Source organism: Purpureocillium lilacinum (assembly GCF_023168085.1).
Source record: "Purpureocillium lilacinum CBS 284.36 DNA, scaffold_8, whole genome shotgun sequence".
In the NCBI taxonomy this organism is placed as follows: Eukaryota; Fungi; Ascomycota; class Sordariomycetes; order Hypocreales; family Ophiocordycipitaceae; genus Purpureocillium; species Purpureocillium lilacinum.
In genome coordinates, this window is record NW_027072118.1 from 365,006 (window position 1) to 382,816 (window position 17,811).

Sequence of the window (17,811 nt, forward strand, 5' to 3'; positions counted from 1 at the left end):
TAGCTGTCCCGGCTTGCGGGCATTGCGGCCAGCCCGGACGACGATTGCAGAGCCGTGGCCAGGTCAGACGGGAGCCTGCGATCATCGTGGGGGCTAGCTGCAGGTGATGCTGGTGAACGGCGTCGCTGCGCCACCCTGGTTGCACAGAGAGCCAGCTCGCGGCATTACTTTAGCCTCAACTTCGGGCTGACGACTCGACTCGAGCCTCGCAGTGTCGCCTTGCTCCTGTTCTTACCTCCATACCTTGATCAAATCCGAAGCGTTCAGGCAAACCTCGCGTCGCGTCCGCATTGCCCTCAAGGCGAGAAGCTATTGTGCTCCACGAGTGCCGGCCGCACCTTGCCTCACCAATCACCTGCTACTCGCGCTGTTGGTCGCCGGACTGTCACCATGATTGACCTCCCCCCTGACCCTTACCAAGTCCTTGGCGTACCCAAGGATGCAACAATTCCCGAGATCAGGTCGGCACACCGAAAGCTGGTTCTGAGGTGCCACCCAGACAAGGTCCAAGACCCCCAGCTCAAGGCTCAGAAGCAAGTTGAGTTTGAAATGGTCCAAGGGGCGTACGAGCTGCTCTCCGATGATCGTGAGCGGCAAAAGTACGATGACCGCGCCCTGCTGGCCAATCTTAGAGCGCAGTTCACAAAGCGAGCCGAGGCCCCTCCTCCTGGCCTAGGGAGCCAAAGGCCTCCAACGAGACCTCGCGGGTATGACCACTCGCGCTCGCGGGACGATATTGACGGGTCGCGGCACGGGCCTACTCGCTCCGAGGTCGAAAGCTTCGCAGAGCAATACGTCTCTCGGTCGAGGCCAAAGGCCGCAAAAGGACCGCCGACGCTCAAACGGTCTGCGGCTTATACGGCGTACCGTTCGTCAACTCCGCCCACGACCGGCTCGGTCAGCGAGGGCCAGCCCGGTGCTCGCAGCCACGCTCGCGCGCACTCCGCCGATGAGAGCTCCTGTGGACAGTCGTCGAGCGGATTTGATAGGTTCTTCAAGAGAGGCTCCTCGGGTCGTCAAAGCCCCGGCATACCGTCGCCGGCCTCGCCCTCTTTCCATCAACCGCAGGTTTCGTCTTCTCCGGCTCCGGGCGAGGCGGCCGGAAGCCGCTGGAACCGGTTCCGCCGGTCGTCGGCCCCCTCCCGGCCTCGTCGCACTGCATCGCGGGCAGGGTCGCAGGGCTCTCGCGCCTCTGGGCGGAGCGTCGGCTCTCAGGTTTCGCAGGAGGACATGGACAAGTTTGACTACGTCCTCCAGGCCATGGAAGACCTGCTCGACAAGCACATCAAGAAGCTGCGGGGTCGGTTTCTGCGGAACCTGGGCAGGTCGGCAAGATCGCACAAGGATCAGTGCAGGGAGGCCCTGGTCACGCTCCAGACGAAAGTCCTGGAGCAGTATGAACACAATGGGGCCCGGCGCGGGGACGTCGCCGAGTCTGTAGATGGTAAGCACCCGTCGAGAATCGTCAGCCGCCACAATGCTAAGCAGCCTCCCAGACCATGCCCGATATCGGCTGCTCGTTGACCTCTTTGACGACCTGCGGCTGGAGCTGGCCGATTTTGGCCTGCACGATCTGTCGAGGCAGGGCGCGGGCTCGTACTGCACCGGGTTCTGCAGCAGGATCGACTCTTTTGCGGCTCGCCTGACTCTGTACGGGGTCAAGGCGACCGAGACCGAGTAGCACGCATGGCGATGGGAAGCGGAGTCGCCGGGGCTGCGTGGATCCGCGCGTGTCTGCTTGTGTCTATGCCTTACGTACGGATTTACGTACGGACTACGGAATATCGCGGCGTTGAAACTCGACCGGGTGGAGTCGTGGACGTTGACGGGTCGTCGGCGCCTGTGCTGAGGAAAAGTTGTGGAGTCTTTATTCCCGACGCCGCGCCCGCCCCGATTGAAAACCGAGATCCGACAACCCCCAAAATGCGCACCAGCCTCTCGTGCGACGCCTGCAGGTACGCACGCACCCGGCAACACACGGTTGGTAGACACTGGCTGACGGTTCAGGCGCTCCAAGGTCAAATGCGTCCACGCCGGCGGCCCGCCGTGTCGGCGGTGCGAAAAGTCGGGCATCGCGGGCTGCACGCTGACCCGGCCACGGCCCGCCCGCGCGGACGTGGACGAAGGCACCAGGCGCAGGCTATCGCGACCGACGCGGATGCCCCTGGCCGCCCGGCAGTCTCGCGAGCACAGTGCCGTTGCGGCTGGCGAGCCGGACAGGGCCGAGATAGACGCGCACATTGAGCGCCTACCGACCAACGTCGTGCTCAAGGCCGTCAACATCTTCATCAACAACTTTCCGGAGCTGGCGATTCTGCATCTGCCGACGTTCATGAAGGAGTTTCAGGCCACGCGCTCGGCCGAGAGCAAGGCGCTGCTGAGCGCCGTGCTGGCCGTCACCAAGGCGCAGCTGGCGGTGCTGTCGGCGTCGTGGGCCGACGAGCTGCTGCCGCGCGAGCAGTACGCCTTTTACGCGCGCGAGATGCTCTCGCGCTTCATCCTCGAGCCGCCCAAGCTGCAGGTCGTGCAGACGCTGCTCATCATCACGCTGCACGAGTGGGGCTCGCGCGACTTCCACAAGGCCTGGGTCTACTGCGGCATCGCCATCCGCATCATGCAGGCGCTGCACAGCCTCCGCGTCGCGCCGTACCCTCTGGACCTCACGCCGGAGCGGCAGGACGCCGTGTCCCTGGCCGTCGAGACGCGCACCTACTGGGCGTGCTTCGTCATGGACTGCATGGTCAACTCGGGCACCTACAACCCGCCCATGCTGCCCATGTCGGAGATGCAGAAGCTCAAGATTGCCCGCCCCCTGAGCGCCGTCGAGTTTGCCTTTGGCCCGGACATTCCGCCCGAGGCGGTCGGCGAGCACTCGCTGGCCGGGCGCGCGACGGGTACTCTTGACGTGACGCAGAGCTTTGAGATTCTCGTGGGCGGCTTCGACATTTGGACGCAGGTCATGACTTTCATCTTCAACGACGGCCGCCGCGCGCCGGGCATGTGCGCGCCGCAGAATTGCCCCTGGGTCCCCACGTCGCCCTGGTCGCAGTCGCGGAGCCAGCTGGAGGCGTGGCGGGCCGGCCAGCATCGCAAGCTTCACTTCCCCAACAACACCGTCGCCATCCACATGACGCTCGGCTTCGGCGAGACCTTTGTGTACCTGAACCTGCTCTACTACGTCAGCACCCTGATGCTGCACCGCGAATACTTTCCCTTTCTGCCGACCCTCGAGATGGAGCCCCAGGGGCCCGTCGACCACCCGCGGCTGGAAGCCCCGGCGCCGCCAGGGTGGTGGGAGGAGAGCGCGCGACAGCTCTTTGGAGCGGCCGAAAACATTGCGCGCGTCCTCCACGAGGCGTCCGAGTGCGGCGTGCACCTCGTGACGCCCTTTGCGGGGTTCTGCGCCTTTTCGGCGGGCTACATCTGCCTCTACGTCTACCGGTTCCCGCGGATGAACCTGAACCGCAGCCCCGAGGCAGAGGCGTGTCTGCAAATGTGCCTGCGGTACCTCGAAGAGTTTCGTCACGTCTGGACCATTGCCGATGGCTGGGTGAGTTCTGCCGTGTCTGCTTGCGACGCGCGCTGACAGTCTAGATCAAAACCATACAGCAGGCCTCGCTGCTCTACGAGCGGGCCGCCAAGGACAGGCAGCGCTACCGCGGGCGTACGCGAGACGACTTTGACACGCTGCACCAGTCGATTCACGAGTTTCGCGTCGTCGACCGCTCCGGCGAGCACAACCGCGAGATTGACGGGGCCGAGCGCGCCGCGGCCTCGACGCCGTACACGCCAAACCACCGGGACACCAGCACACTTCTCAACCAGCTCCTGGCAGAGGTCAGCAGCAACCTCGACGAGCAGGGCGCGTGGTCGCAATGGTGGCCGCCGCTCGAGCAAGTGGACCAGTCGGGGTCCATGATTCTATAGTCTATCCTGCCTGCTATGCTATGCAATGCCCTAAAGATGCACCTATACCTTGGCAAACACTTTGCTCTCGCGCCTGAAGCGGAGAGCCAGCATGAAAACTATGCCCACGACCGACGTCGCCCCCGCGTAGTACGCCGCCGGCCGGTACTCGCTCACCTCGGGCCGCGCCGCCAGTGCGTACAGTCGCGACGCGATGGGTGTGCCCTGGGTTGTCAGCGGGATTCTCAGGTCGAGCCGGTGCACTCACAAAAAAGAAGCCAAAGAACCAGCTCGCCCACATGATGGGCAACACGCCCATGGTGTTTTCCGGCCCAAAGACGGCGCCGAGGCACGTCGGGAACAGGCTGAAGAAGGATCCGCAGCCGATGCCGTTGACGACTGCAAACACGGACAGGACGCCGATGGACGAGGCAAACGGCCAAATGGCGAGCGCGCTCACCCCGCACAGAAACAGCGAGATGATGAAGCTGTTGATGGGCCCGACAAACGAGTCTGCGGCGAACCCGGCACAGACGCGGCCCACCGTCGAGGCAATGTTCCAGACGGACAGGGCGATGATGCCGGTCCACGACGAGTGGCTGATGGCCCGCGCAAAGATGGGGATAAAGTAGGGCGGAATGAAGAGCGGGAAGCAGGCAACCGCCGATCCGACGAGGATGATGAGAAACTCGGGGTCCTTCCAGCGGTGCCACTGCAGCTTCGGGATCGAGGGGCCCGACGACGGCGGCTGGCGGATGCAGCACGCGGCTGGCAGGCAGATGGCCCACAGGAGGAAGCCGAGGATGCGAAAGGTCCAGGCCACGCCGACCTTTTGCACGAGCTCGTTTGTCGCGACGCCCATGACGGCCGCACCCAGCGACCCGCCGCCAAAGACCACTCCAGTCGCCAGCCCGCGACGCTTTCGAAACCACTTTAACGGGGCAGTCGAGCAGGGCTGGGCGTGTTAGCTTCGGACCCTGCAAGCCGGAGGGCAACCTACCAGAATCGTCAATCCTCCTCCGACGCCAAACAGGATGCCGTGCGTGACAAACAGCGCCCCCAGGTGTCCCGAGAACCAGCTCGACAGAAACTCGCCGAGCCCCAGCAGCAGGGCCCCGAGCATGGCCGTCCTGCGGTATCCGAACCGCCGGATCGCCTTGCCCACAAAGATGCAGATGGAGCACATGAAGGACGTGGCCAGCGACCCGACAAACGTCAGCGACGTCAGCGACATGCCGGTGTCGTCTGCGATTCGCGACTGCAGGATGCCCCAGGAGTAGATGACGCCCATGTAGATGAAGAGCGAGCAGGCCGACGCCGCCACGACGATCCAGCCGCGCCAGCCGTCGTGGTCCTGCCACTTGGGCTCGCCGCTCTCGAGAGGCGTCTCCGTGCCCGACGAGGCATCTTTTTCGTCAGCCATGTTGATATGAATTTTGTCATGACAATAGACATTTCGACGCAGAGACGGTGGTTTTGTACTCTTGCAACGGCCCACTGCGGTCCATGTCGGCTCTGAGAGCCGACGGCGTGGGTTGACAAGAGGCTCCACAGTCCACAACGTGCACCACAGTGGGTTTCAGCGTCGGGAAAGCTAAACCGATCTCAACGACAAGCGCACACGACAAGCTCGCACGACCATAGAACCTACGTCTACTAGCAGTAAACATGATTGCAGTCGGCTTTCGGACTCTGATGGACCATGCTTATAAAAGGACCCGTCGTAGCACAGCGTTACAATGCAGCGTCTCCATCCATGTGCACACAGACTCTGTAGACTACACTCGCCACAGACAACTACCAATCCGTCTTTAGAGTTGACTCCAATGCGACTCCCAGACTCCAAATCCGACTTCAGTTGACACCGATACGACTCCCCAGACTAAATCCAACAACGCGCAGGAAGCAATGGCTCCGCACCGGGACGACACCCCGGTGCAGACCGGCAGCAAGCCGCATGCCGAGCACCTCCTGCACCGATCCCTCGTGGTGCACCCGTCCATGGTCACCTCCGCCAAGGGCACCCACCTAACTCTAAGCACCGGCCAGCGCATCCTCGACGCATGCGCCGGTGCCGCCGTCGCCGTCATCGGACATGGCAACGAGGAGGTCCACGACGCCCTCCTCGCCCAGGCCCGCAAGGTCAGCTACGTCCACACGCAGTCGTACACGACGCCCGTCGCCGAGGAGCTCGCCGACTTCATCCTCGAGGGCAGCCCGCACGGCCTGGAAAAGGCCTTTTTCGTGGGCAGCGGCAGCGAGGCCGTCGAGTCGGCCCTCAAGCTCGCGCGCCAGTACCACTACGAGCGCGGCCAGCCCGAGCGGCTGCACATTGTCTCGCGCAAGCAGAGCTACCACGGCAACACCATGGCCACCATGTCCGTCTCCTACAACGTCGCCAGGAAGGTCCCGTACCAGGGCTTCGCCTACCCGCACGTGTCGTACGTGACGCCCCCGTACGCCTACCGCTACGGGCTGCCCGGGGAGACGGAGGACGACTTTGCCGCGCGGCTGCTCCGCGAGCTGGAGGACGAGTTTCTGCGCGTCGGCCCCAGCAACGTCATGGCCTTCATCGCCGAGACGGTCATCGGCGCGACCGCCGGCTGCGTGACGCCGCCGAGGGGCTACCTGGCGGGCGTGCGCGCCCTCTGCGACAAGTACGGCATCCTCCTCGTCCTGGACGAAATCATGTGCGGCACGGGCCGCACCGGGACCTTTTTCGCCTTTGAGCAGGAGGGCGTCGTGCCGGACATTGTCACGGCGGCCAAGGGGCTCGGCGGCGGCTACGCGGCCATCGCGGGCGTCTACGTCCACGGCAAGGTCATTGACGCGCTGCGCCAGGGGTCCAACGCCTTTAACCACGGACACACGTACCAGGCGCATCCCATCTCCTGCGCGGCGTCCCTCGCGGTGCAAAAGATTGTGCGGCGAGAAGGTCTCGTCCCGCGGTGTCGCGCGATGGGCAAGGTGCTTGAGAGTCTCCTGCGCGCCGAGCTGGGCCACCTGCGGACGGTGGGCGACATTCGCGGCCGGGGCCTGTTTTGGGCGGTCGAGTTTGTCAAGGACCGCGAGACGAGGGAGACGTTTGACCCCAAGGTGGGCTTTGGGAACTGGGTCCAGCAGGAGGCGTTTCGCAGGGGCGTCGCGGTGTACCCGGGCGCGGGGACGGTCGACGGCGTGAGGGGCGATCACGTACTGCTGGCGCCACCGCTTGTCGTGACGGAGGAGGAGCTGCGGACGGTTTGCAGGGTGCTGCGAGAGGCAATCGAGGCGCAGGAGGCTGCGGTGGCCGGGGCGTCGGCGTGATGGCGGGGTGGACTGTAGATGTTAGACGGCGTTACCAAGCAGCGTATTGATTTACACATGAACTTACCTTGTAAATTACTGCCTGAAGCAGCAGGTCGCCGTGACTGTAGGCTGTGTCAATGCGCATTCGACTTCACGCGAACGTGCCGTACGAAGCTCCCTTGCCCTCAGACCGGCCGCCGGCCTCGACTCGAAGGTGATGTATCCACGTGATGTTCGCTGGAGACGCAGGTCGAACGTTCGCGCCGGCCATGAAGGCGGAGCCGAGCAGCGTATCTCCCTAGGTAGCGAGATCCGGATTGATCTGTTTGCGTATCCTGAGCTGTTCGTGGACGGTAGGGTGGCTCCTTCCTCCGTGGCACCTGCCCAACATGAATGTTTTCGACACACCAGCCCTACCTCCCGTCCACTGCCCACAATGTAGTCCAGGAATTCTGTAATTCATATTCACACATCCCATGCTTCTCGTTGTAATGCTCACAATTCGACATGGATGCGTACATGAAAAGACTTCAAACCCTGGCCGATGAGATCGCAGTCTCTGGCGACACCAATGGCGCCAAAGCGCTCGCCGCCAGCGCCAAGGCGGCGCACGACCAGCTCAAGTCGGCGGCCGAACAATTGAGAGCCAATCTTTCTCGCCGAGAGCAGGCCGTACGCTTACAGGAGCAAGACATCTCCGAGCAGCAGGCTGCGCTGGATGCTTCGCGGGCTTCGGATGCCACTCTCCAAGGCATCAAGACTGACTTGGAGTCGGTCCTCGAAAGTTGGAAGAAGAGCATTGGAGAGCCCGAAGCACCACTGTCCCAGAAGATGGACAGTTTGAATACACGTGTCAAGCAGCTGTCCGACGACCTGGGCACGGCGACCTTGCCGGACAGGATCAAAAAGCTGCAGGGAGCCGCGGCCACGGCCGCCGTGAACGAGGCCGCAAGCCAGTTCGGCAGCCTCGACTCCGTCAAGAAGTGTGCCGAGGCCCTCAGCGCGGCCACAGCCAGTCGCGAAACCGATCTGCGCGGAGCAGCGACTGCGAGCGGCGAGGCCACGGCCAAGGGCATGGTGGAGACCCTGCAGCAAGGCTTGCAAGACCAGACTGTCGCCGCAGTCACGGATGCGGAGACGCGTCTGCGGTCTGCGGCCGAGGACATTGCGGTGAACGCCGTACAAAAGAGCCACGCGGCCCTCAAGGACGAAGCCGCCGAGACGCTCAAGTCAAGCAGCGAGGCGCTGAACAAGGCGTCCAAGCTCATTGAGGCGGACAGAGAGGCCGTGGATACGGAGCTGAAGGAACTGCGACAGTTCAAGGAGCAGACTCTCGCAAAAGAGCCTACCCTCGATGCCCGTGACAGGGAGATTGCGGAGCTGCAGCGAGAGCTCAAGGAGGAAAACGCCGCTCTATCGCGGCTCCGGGAGGAGAAGGGCGCCTTGGAGGACGCAGCGGTCGCGACGACTACCAAGTTGGGCTCTCTCAACTTGGACGTCGCGGGCCTGCAGAAAAAGGCCGAAGGCCGCAAAGCAGACCGAGACGCCGCAAGGAAGGAGCTGGAGCAGCTCAAGGAGGACAAGGCGGCAGATGTGGCCGCTTCCAGCGCCACGTTGAAAGCGCGCGACGATGAAGTCGCGGAGCTCAAGCGCCAAGTCGGTGAGGCCACTACCGAGCTGTCCGAGTTGCGGCAGTATAAACAGCAGGCAATGACGAGCGCGACCACGACCGCCGCCACGCTGGAAGCGCGCGACGATGAAGTCGCGGAGCTCAAGCGCCAAGTCGGTGAGGCCACTACCGAGCTGTCCGAGTTGCGGCAGTATAAACAGCAGGCAATGACGAGCGCGACCACGACCGCCGCCACGCTGGAAGCGCGCGACGATGAAGTCGCGGAGCTCAAGCGCCAAGTCGGTGAGGCCACTACCGAGCTGTCCGAGTTGCGGCAGTATAAACAGCAGGCAATGACGAGCGCGACCACGACCGCCGCCACGCTGGAAGCGCGCGACGATGAAGTCGCGGAGCTCAAGCGCCAAGTCGGTGAGGCCACTACCGAGCTGTCCGAGTTGCGGCAGTATAAACAGCAGGCAATGACGAGCGCGGCCACGTCCACCACCACGCTGGAAGCACGCGACAATCAAGTCGCGGAGCTCAAGCGCCAGCTCGAAGAGGCCGCGGACGGTGCGACGGCCCAGTTGACCTCGCTGCGAGAGTCCAAGGAACGGGCGGAGCGAGGCAAGGTCGCGGCCCAGAATTACGCGCGGCAGGTCGTCGATGGGGCCAAGAACGAACGCAAGGCGCTCGCAGACGCTCTCAAGCGGGAGCTCGATGACGTTCGGTCCCATGCCAAAACCAGCCGCGAGATCATGAAGCGTGCCATGGATGAGGTCACCGAGCATCGTGAGTCCACGGAGGCCACCCATGCCCGCGAAATCAAGTCTCTCAAGGAGCAACTGGCCAAAAGGGCTACGGATCTGCTGCATACCGAGCGCAGAGAGAACGCTGCCTTGAAAGGAGGGCAGCAGCTCGAAAGCAGTCTCAAGGCAGCAAAGGCAGTGGCTGAGGAGCTGCGACGCAAGTGCTCCGCCGCCGAAAAGGCCGCCGCCGAGGCGCGCAGTCGCGCCGACAAGGCCGAGACCCGGGCAGAGGAGCTTTTCAAGGCCTCTGAGAAGGGGCAGCAGGATTTGAACAGCGCGCGCCAGACCATCCAAGATCTGCAAACTGCCGCACTGGCGAGTTCTGAGGCGTTCGGCCGCAAGAGCCAGTCCGCAGTCCACTGGGAGGGCAGGGCCTCGCTGCTCGAGGTGCAGCTGCAAGTTGCAAGTAAGGCCAAGCAAGAGGCCGATGGCCGCTGTCGCGAGCTTCGGGCGCAAGTGGAGGAGGCCAAGCAGCAGAGGGACCAAGCGGAGGAGGCCGCTCGCGATACTGGCGTCGCGAGCGTGCAGTCCATGCTCCGGACCAATCTCGACCGCTTCATGGCGTCCGTGTCAGACATCGGCAGGGTCCAATATCTAGAGAACAGCCTTCGGGCTGCTGAGGCCGAGAACGCCGCCCTCGAGTCGCAGGTCCGCGCGGAGGCAGCCGCCGCCATCGCCCAACTCGATGAACAAATCGAGGAGCTCCAAACGGAGAATCAGGGGCTTTTGCAGCAGATCGAGGAAGCTACCCGCCCACCCTCGCCGCCGCTTACCCAAGCGGACATGCAGCGCAAGCGCCTGCGGCAGTCAAGCCCAGGCTGCGACTTGCATGAGCAAGGGGGCCCCGAGCCCCTTGCTCTGGCAGCGGCTTACCACAGCGCCGCCTTGGCCTGTCGCGAGGTGGTGCTGGCCGCTTCTAGCGAGCCTGGATTCGACATCGCGGGCGTGGCCAGAGACTTGGCCTTTGCCATCTTGACCAGCGGGCAGCGGGAGCGCCTGCTCGACTTTTACGAGCACGGCATGACCGGGGAGTGGATCTGCTTGGATGAAGCCGTGCTGTACGGCAGCCGAGCCGCCACCATTATACACTCTGAAGGCGGATGCCCCGACGACGGCTTTAGCTGCGTGTGGGTGCGGGTGCGGGTGACTGGCGAGGCCAGAGAGCTGGAGATACGCCATCCGCAGTAATTCACTACAGCATTGTCGTGCCTCTCGCGTCCCTCGTGCCACCTGTGTCTGTCGTGCCTCCGTCTAGCCTAATTCTTCGAGTGAACCTAAATGATTTGCATGTCCTTGTTCTTTAGCAGAAGCCCAAAACGCTAGCCTAGAACTTTGGTCAAGCTGCGGTGAGTTGCAGTCCAGTTGCGTCTAGTTGCAGTCCAGTTGCAGTCAGGGTTCTCAAGTCAACGGCGACAGGGAATTGCCAGACAACCTGGGGTGGGCACGATAGGAACTAAGCAAACGGACGTCGTGGAACGCGCCGGGCAAAAGATGGCCTTAGGCAGCAGCCCATCGCACGAGCCGCGCGTTTGCTACTGTTCGCCGTAGCGTGAATGCCCTCTGGACCCGAACCTCTTGCTCCGTACATCGTCATTACTCCGTACGTACGCACGTATTCACGCACTCACGCACGCAAAATGACGACTCCGACGCAAGTTCAAGACCTTCGCAAGGTGATTTCGCCAGAGCATCCGAACGCGGACATCGAGATCGCATGGCGCCTGCAACATGTTCCGCCGTTTGAGACCGACATGTCGGGAGATGGTGAGTTATGGGCGCAAACGAGCGGCCTGGACTGCCTCGCGCAAGTCCTGCGCCATATATTCAGTCGGGAAGGTAGCCAGGGGTTTGGGAAGCTCCTCAAGAACGAGGCAGCCATGGCCAACGAGAACGCGAACCCGATCTTGAAGTACGCGTGGCAGACATTCGAGCGGGATCCATCCCTGTCGGAACGAGCGCAGATGGCTGCGGCCACTGCCGCCAAGATGGCCGTGCTGGAGGAGCTCTTCTCGGGCGAGGAGCAGCCGCATGGCCACCAGTTCATGGATCTCTGTCAGTCTCCCGTGATGGGAGAGACGTTTTGGCTAGACGAGAGATTCAAGGCCTGGACTGTTGTCTTGCGCCAAAGGCCCAGCGGCGAATGGGTGACTGCAAAGTGGAAGGATCGATCCGGCGAGGGCAGGGCCGGCTGCCTCCGTTTCGATCCCGAGAAGCAGCCCTGGCACTCGCTTCAGGGCTTCATCAACGGCAAACTCGGCGAGGCTGCTGCCGCCGAAGAAACGAGCGAGAATCGGCTGCTTCACATTTCCGCGTGGCCACGGGTAATGCGCGTCCTGTACACGCCGAAAGCGGAGGGCCGGCTACGCTTCTCCCAGCTGCGCTCGTTCGAGATGCCGTACGTAGCGCCAGAGGTCGCCGTCGAATCGTTGGCCTTGACCGGTAAAGCACCCGTACAAGCATACCTGCGCTACACGCTCATGGCTGTGGTCCGACTTGGCGATCAGGAGTCGGACCCCGACTACGTGAGGACATACGACGCACATGGCCATCAAATCGCCCTGTCGTATCGTCCAGCATCCTTCGTCAACGACTCATGGAGCGTTGAAGACAGCTGCGCCAACAAGTACATGCTGTTCTACGGGCCCGGCGAAGCTGGCACGTTCCCGCACGCGTGCCCTCCAGAGGTCGCTATCCGACCGCCGCCCTTCGAGAAGGAGCTCGATGAGGAGCTTGGCGACATCTGGCAGATCATGAAGGCGGGTCCGCCTCCGTCGGCCAGGCAGAGACCCCAGGCCGGATTCAATCCCCCGACGTCTCGTGGCCCGCATGGGCCCGACGGACGTCCCCCGCCGACGGCGCCACGGGCGATGCTCGAGAGACGCGGCACACGGGCACGAAAGACGTAAAACCGGGTGCCCGAAGTGACTGGCGCCGCTCGGAAGGAGCGGTCAGGCAAGTGTTTGTGACTCTACCCCATCGCTCGACCATGAGCATCGAGGAAAGGGAGACGGCCGTGCTCTGAGCTGGACACGACGCCGTGCAATCGGGTCGCGACAATCATGACGACGATTCGTCGTGTGCGACGAGGCCAGAACGAGGCTCGACCGTCAATGAAACTTTAGAACCGTAGACCTCATTGAACCCGCGCCTGATGAGAGCTGGCGCTGCGCGGCAGGATGCGGAGCACGGGTCGGGCTGCGGACGTTGACAGTTCAAGATACTTAGATGAAGAGAACTTTTTCCAACTGCTATTTCCTCATGCGTATTGTACTGTAGTGTTTGCCCTCGCCCGCCGCCCCGCCGACATATCCCCGCACAGTAATTCAGCGGCCACCTACCTACCCAGAGACGAGAAATTTTTCCCAGAGACGAGAAATTTTTCCCATAGAAACTGCCAGAGGAACTGCCAGAGGAAGTGCCAGAGGAAGTGCCAGAGGAACTGCCAGAGGAAATGCCAGAGGAAGTGCCAGAGGAACTGCCAGAGGAACTGCCAGAGCAACTGCCAGAGGAACTGCCAGAGGAAGTGCCAGAGGAAATGCCAGAGGAAGTGCCAGAGCAACTGCCAGAGGAAGTGCCAGAGCAACTGCCAGAGGAAATGCCAGAGGAAGTGCCAGAGCAACTGCCAGAGGAAGTGCCAGAGCAACTGCCAGAGCAACTGCCAGAGGAAGTGCCAGAGCAACTGCCAGAGCAACTGCCAGAGGAATTGCCAGAGCAACTGCCAGAGGAAGTGCCAGAGCAACTGCCAGAGGAAGTGCCAGAGGAAGTGCCAGAGGAACTGCCAGAGCAACTGCCAGAGGAACTGCCAGAGGAACTGCCAGAGGAACTGCCAGAGGAAATGCCAGAGGAAGTGCCAGAGGAACTGCCAGAGCAACTGCCAGAGGAACTGCCAGAGGAACTGCCAGAGGAACTGCCAGAGGAAATGCCAGAGGAAGTGCCAGAGCAACTGCCAGAGCAACTGCCAGAGCAACTGCCAGAGGAACTGCCACATAATATAATAGGCTATGGCTGTCCGACACGTGATTGACGCACTGCCTCACCTTGCCATTTAGGCAGCACCTTTTTCGCCCCATCCTGGTCCCGCACTTGGCACCGTCAACATCTCCAACCTGACTCGACCGCATCATTCCAGCTACTGTACGATGACGACAGCGACGACGAATGCGGGCGCAATGCCGGCGGGGATGCTAGTGACGGGCGGCGACTCGCAAGTGCGTCTGTGGGGGGCCTTGGATGGGCAGGACTCGCTGTACAGGTTCACGCACGAACTGGAACGCGTGGGCAGGGAGCTCGCCTCCGATCCTGCCCTAAAGTCCAAGAACTTTGCCGTCAACAAGACGGTCCAGGCGTTTCGAAAGGAGCCAGGAAACCACTGGGAGATGATGCGTCTTCTGCATGCAATCCCCAGGACCATGGTGCGGGCCATCGTCCTCGGCACCGTGGCGTTTGACGACCACCAACGAGCGCTGGAGTCGTACGAGAAGCCCGCGGCCACGAGCCACACGGATTGGCAGGGCGTCTACGTGATTGGCCTACGTCGCATTGGCCAGGGAGGAAAGTTCCTCACGGCGGGCGAGGCCGACCTGCTCATCGACGGCCTCGAGCAATACGTCGAGGCTGCCGAGCGGGCAATCTCGCCCCCGATCGGACCGCCTACGTTGGAGCAGCATACTGCTACGCAGTTCATGATGCGCGTGGACCGTAGAGTGGCGGGTAGTGGCAATTGGGCGATCGTATCCCCGCGTTTCATTACGTCCGACGAGAACGTAGACCACGTCCGCGCCATGATAGACTCCCTCAAAAGCAGGGTCGCCCAGATGGCGGCGGCAGGCATGAGCGCTGGTGAGCGCATGGTGCAGAGCCCGCTGTACGTGGGCTGCTCGAAGAATCTGCTGGTGAGGCTCGCCAACTACGAGCTCTCGCAGGGCTTCAGGGGCGTGAACAAGAAGCTGGCCCTGACGACGAGCACGCTGCTCGAGCTGGGAATGCCCGTGGAACTCGTGATCCGTGTGGCCGTGCGAACGTGGAAGTCGCAGCACCTATCCATGGCAGAGCATCTCGTCGTGACCATGGCCAGCTCCCTCGTATACCAGGGTGGCTTCAACGCGACGCAGGCCGGCGGGAACTACGGCAGCGCAAGCGGCGGCGGCATGGCCCGTGAGCTCGTACTGGGCCGCACCCCACACGTCCGCGAGAATGCCGGGCTCACTCTTGACGAGATCGAGAACTGTGCCTTGTTTGAAGCCGAGCTTGACGCTGTGCTTGACATCCTTGACAAATGCGAGGGAGACATGCGTCAGGCGGAGGTGGAGGTGGCGGCCGCGGAGCCTCATCTCAAGATCAAGGCCGAGTTTCTCATCCAAAGCCTCGAGGGGCGGGCGGCCGCAATGGAAAGTGCCGTCAAGGAGGCTCAGCAGGACTGCGAAACGGCGCAGGTTCTCGCGCGACTGGCGAGGCTGCGCCTGCACGGGGCACGCGCATCGTCAGACGAGCCATCCGACGCGTAGCCTGCCAGGGGCCGACGTACGGGTGACGGACGCATGAGTGCCGTCGGAATGGAGACGGTAAATGCTGCTGAGCACGTAGCCACGCCCAGCTAGCTGACGCTGCCTGCAAATTGGGGTGGCCACGGAGCTGTTTCCGGCAGAGTCCAGTCGTCCACCAGCGGGCCCTGAGCCCTTGTAGTCCGATTTGCACCAAGTAGTTGTTCTAATACTATCGTTACGGGGTGCCTCTGTCCTCTCGAATTGCGTGCCATTTAATCTGCCTTTTGCTTCAGTCTACGTGCACTGGAACGAGTCGTGGGCAAGCATCTTGGGTCCTGGCAAGACCCGGAGTAAACTGACCCATGCAAACCCAGCAATCTACGTCGTGAGGCCAGACAGTCGATCACATCGTAGGGGAACAACTGCCTACGATAACATGAGTCACGGGAAAGTCGTTGCGCACACAAGGTCCATGCGAGTATTATACTCATTCAAGCATCAACTCGTACATGAAACGCCCCAGCCGTCCAAATTCGGCCCTCAGGCCTTTCCCACGATCCCCCTCCAATATCCTCCCCTCCTCCCGCGGCCAAACCAAAAAGGCCCGGCTACATGCCCCAGTATGTGGGCAAACTTCCCATGTGTGGCAAGGGCGCATTCTAAGGCAAGGGCGCACTCTACGCCCCGCGACCGGTGCCGCGCCCTGCTCCGCGGCTGACGTGTGCCCAACTGGCACGATCTCCTCGGCCACGACCTCCTCTGGGCCCACGAGGGGCCGTTGGAGGGGCAGGTCCCGCAGGCGGAGGGCGAGCAGCCTGCATCTCCCTCTCCAAAGAGGCGGTCAGCTCCCTCCTCCAGCGCAGAACCTCGCGCTGCTGCTCGCCGGTGACGAGCTTCACCCAGTGGTCGGCGGCGAACGCGACGGCCCTCACCCCTCGGAAGGGTCCGCTGGCCTGGCGCCGCACCCAGGCCGTCATGGAGACCATTGCGGCCCCAAAGTCTTTCTCCCGACTGAGGACCTCCACGATCTCCGTGCGCGCCTTGTCCAGCGCCACGGACCAGGCGGCAGAAGCCGCGGCCGACTCATTGCCCGGCCTTTCGAGGCCGGAGCCTCCCATGTCCAGGTGCTTCATCCGCTGCTGGACCTCCTCGAGCTCGACGAACTCGATGAGCGGCAGAGGCTCGTTTCTTTGAGCCCTCTTGTTCCAGTCCAAGAGCTTGTGCCAGAAGGCGACACAAGCCTTGCCCAACTGGGCATGCGAGGGATGCCCCGACCAAACTGGCTCACCGTCCTCCCCGCGGCTGAGCCCCTCCAGGGCCTCGGTCGCCGGGCCCAGCACAATCTTGACGGGCATTGCCGCGTCTTCGGACCCCCGGAGCTCGGGGGCGTTCCTCCACGAAAGGCAGAGGAGGGCGTCGAGGTGCTCTTTCACCACCCGACGCAGATCCACGCCCGTCGTCCCCAGAAAGAACGTCTCAAGATCGAGCCAGGCGGGGAATTCCAGCTCGAATGGACCACAAACAGGCCTGCCGACCTGTTTCCAGTCCAGGCCGCGAAATTCGGCGGCCCAAATCTGCTCCCTAACGGAGAGATTGAGTGGCTCGGGCTCCTCTGGGAGGATGCCCTTCAAGAGCCGCGCGTCCTCGAGGGCCAGCTGACCCTCCTCGCTATTCTCCCACGCCTCGCGCTCGGCGAGGGCGGCGGCGGCGGACGAAGGTTGGGCCTTCGCGGGCATCGGGTCCACGGCCTTCCCCCTGCCCTTGCCCTTGCCCTTGGCCGCACCCGGAGCATACATGGACTGCGAAAGCCCGGGCGGGATCGCCACGGGCACTCGAGCCACTTCCTTGCCCTTTCCCTTGTCCTCTTCCTTGCCATCGTCCTTGCTCTCGGGCGCGGGCCTGGAGACCTGCGATGGGGAATTGCTCCCCGCAGCGCTCTTGGCGAGCTCGGCACGAAAATGTCCCTGAGGATCGAGGCACTTGAGCCACCTCTCTGGGCTCTCGGGGGCGGTGGTGGCCTCGTCCGGGACCTTGTCAGAACCGACCGCCAGTTCCTTCCCCTCTTGGTCCTGTCGTGCCTCGCCCTCCGTCTGTGCGGGAGAGGAGGCGGCGGCGGCGGCGGTATTCTGAGCCTCGACGAAGGCACGGTAGACCTCCGAGGTGACTTTCGATTTGAGGTGCTTGGTCACCTCGCTGTATGGCCACTTCGGCCGGACCCCATCAGGATAAGTACAAACTAAAAGACGGTTAGCAATCAATAGCTTTGGCAGTACGAACAAGAAAATGGACTCACAGCGCTCGTTCCAGACGGCAACGTCGACCATGTAGTCGAACTTTTCGGCCCTGCACTTTTCGGGCCCCGTTCCCCGCGCCTGAAGGGCCAAGCACACGCTGCGTTCGGCCTCCTTCCAGTCCTTATTTAGGCCACCAAGCTGGCCATGGTACTCAAGGTACCCGCGGATCTGCAGCCGCCTGCTGGTGGCATCGACCGCGTTGGACGGATCGATGCCGTCGTATGGTGGCGCCTTTGGCGCGCGGAGAGGACGGCTGTCCTTCCAGTCGACTTCCTCAGAGCCGGATGCCATCGCCTAGTTAAAATACAAGATTCGTCAATAACGAAGAGCTTGTAAAGTCGCCTTTGACCGTGTCGAATGTAAACAGGCGTTGCAGGTGAGGGCGTTGGCGTGTCTGTGGCAGAGTCAAAAACCTCACGGTCTTT

General features: G+C 62.6%; 9 protein-coding genes across 9 annotated transcripts; 6 read left to right on the forward strand and 3 right to left on the reverse strand.

Annotated features, from left to right (window-relative positions):
- Positions 1 to 390: 390 nt before the first annotated feature.
- Positions 391 to 1,681, forward strand: PLICBS_009992 (uncharacterized protein; the record flags this gene model as incomplete). The annotated part of the gene is made up of 2 exons (XM_018327208.2): positions 391 to 1,444; positions 1,497 to 1,681. 2 exons carry the CDS (start codon positions 391 to 393, stop codon positions 1,679 to 1,681), a joined length of 1,239 nt encoding a protein of 412 aa, XP_018174239.2.
- A 242-nt stretch (positions 1,682 to 1,923) lies between these two features.
- On the forward strand, positions 1,924 to 3,927 carry PLICBS_009993 (uncharacterized protein; the record flags this gene model as incomplete). The annotated part of the gene is made up of 3 exons (XM_018327207.2): positions 1,924 to 1,955; positions 2,008 to 3,550; positions 3,595 to 3,927. 3 exons carry the CDS (start codon positions 1,924 to 1,926, stop codon positions 3,925 to 3,927), a joined length of 1,908 nt encoding a protein of 635 aa, XP_018174238.2.
- A 42-nt stretch (positions 3,928 to 3,969) lies between these two features.
- PLICBS_009994 (uncharacterized protein) lies at positions 3,970 to 5,329 on the reverse strand (the record flags this gene model as incomplete). The annotated part of the gene is made up of 3 exons (XM_018327206.2): positions 3,970 to 4,131; positions 4,175 to 4,861; positions 4,907 to 5,329. 3 exons carry the CDS (start codon positions 5,327 to 5,329, stop codon positions 3,970 to 3,972), a joined length of 1,272 nt encoding a protein of 423 aa, XP_018174237.2.
- A 485-nt stretch (positions 5,330 to 5,814) lies between these two features.
- Positions 5,815 to 7,212, forward strand: PLICBS_009995 (uncharacterized protein; the record flags this gene model as incomplete). The annotated part of the gene is made up of 1 exon (XM_018327205.2): positions 5,815 to 7,212. One exon carries the CDS (start codon positions 5,815 to 5,817, stop codon positions 7,210 to 7,212), a length of 1,398 nt encoding a protein of 465 aa, XP_018174236.2.
- A 489-nt stretch (positions 7,213 to 7,701) lies between these two features.
- Positions 7,702 to 10,797, forward strand: PLICBS_009996 (uncharacterized protein; the record flags this gene model as incomplete). The annotated part of the gene is made up of 1 exon (XM_065601766.1): positions 7,702 to 10,797. One exon carries the CDS (start codon positions 7,702 to 7,704, stop codon positions 10,795 to 10,797), a length of 3,096 nt encoding a protein of 1,031 aa, XP_065457838.1.
- A 449-nt stretch (positions 10,798 to 11,246) lies between these two features.
- PLICBS_009997 (uncharacterized protein) lies at positions 11,247 to 12,515 on the forward strand (the record flags this gene model as incomplete). The annotated part of the gene is made up of 1 exon (XM_065601767.1): positions 11,247 to 12,515. The coding sequence occupies one exon, from the start codon at positions 11,247 to 11,249 to the stop codon at positions 12,513 to 12,515; it is 1,269 nt and encodes a 422-aa protein (XP_065457839.1).
- Positions 12,516 to 12,943: 428 nt separating this feature from the next.
- Positions 12,944 to 13,597, reverse strand: PLICBS_009998 (uncharacterized protein; the record flags this gene model as incomplete). Its single annotated transcript, XM_065601768.1, has 1 exon — positions 12,944 to 13,597. One exon carries the CDS (start codon positions 13,595 to 13,597, stop codon positions 12,944 to 12,946), a length of 654 nt encoding a protein of 217 aa, XP_065457840.1.
- Positions 13,598 to 13,778: 181 nt separating this feature from the next.
- On the forward strand, positions 13,779 to 15,113 carry PLICBS_009999 (uncharacterized protein; the record flags this gene model as incomplete). Its single annotated transcript, XM_065601769.1, has 1 exon — positions 13,779 to 15,113. One exon carries the CDS (start codon positions 13,779 to 13,781, stop codon positions 15,111 to 15,113), a length of 1,335 nt encoding a protein of 444 aa, XP_065457841.1.
- A 656-nt stretch (positions 15,114 to 15,769) lies between these two features.
- On the reverse strand, positions 15,770 to 17,677 carry PLICBS_010000 (uncharacterized protein; the record flags this gene model as incomplete). The annotated part of the gene is made up of 2 exons (XM_065601770.1): positions 15,770 to 17,328; positions 17,386 to 17,677. The coding sequence occupies 2 exons, from the start codon at positions 17,675 to 17,677 to the stop codon at positions 15,770 to 15,772; spliced, it is 1,851 nt and encodes a 616-aa protein (XP_065457842.1).
- Between the last annotated feature and the right edge of the window lie 134 nt (positions 17,678 to 17,811).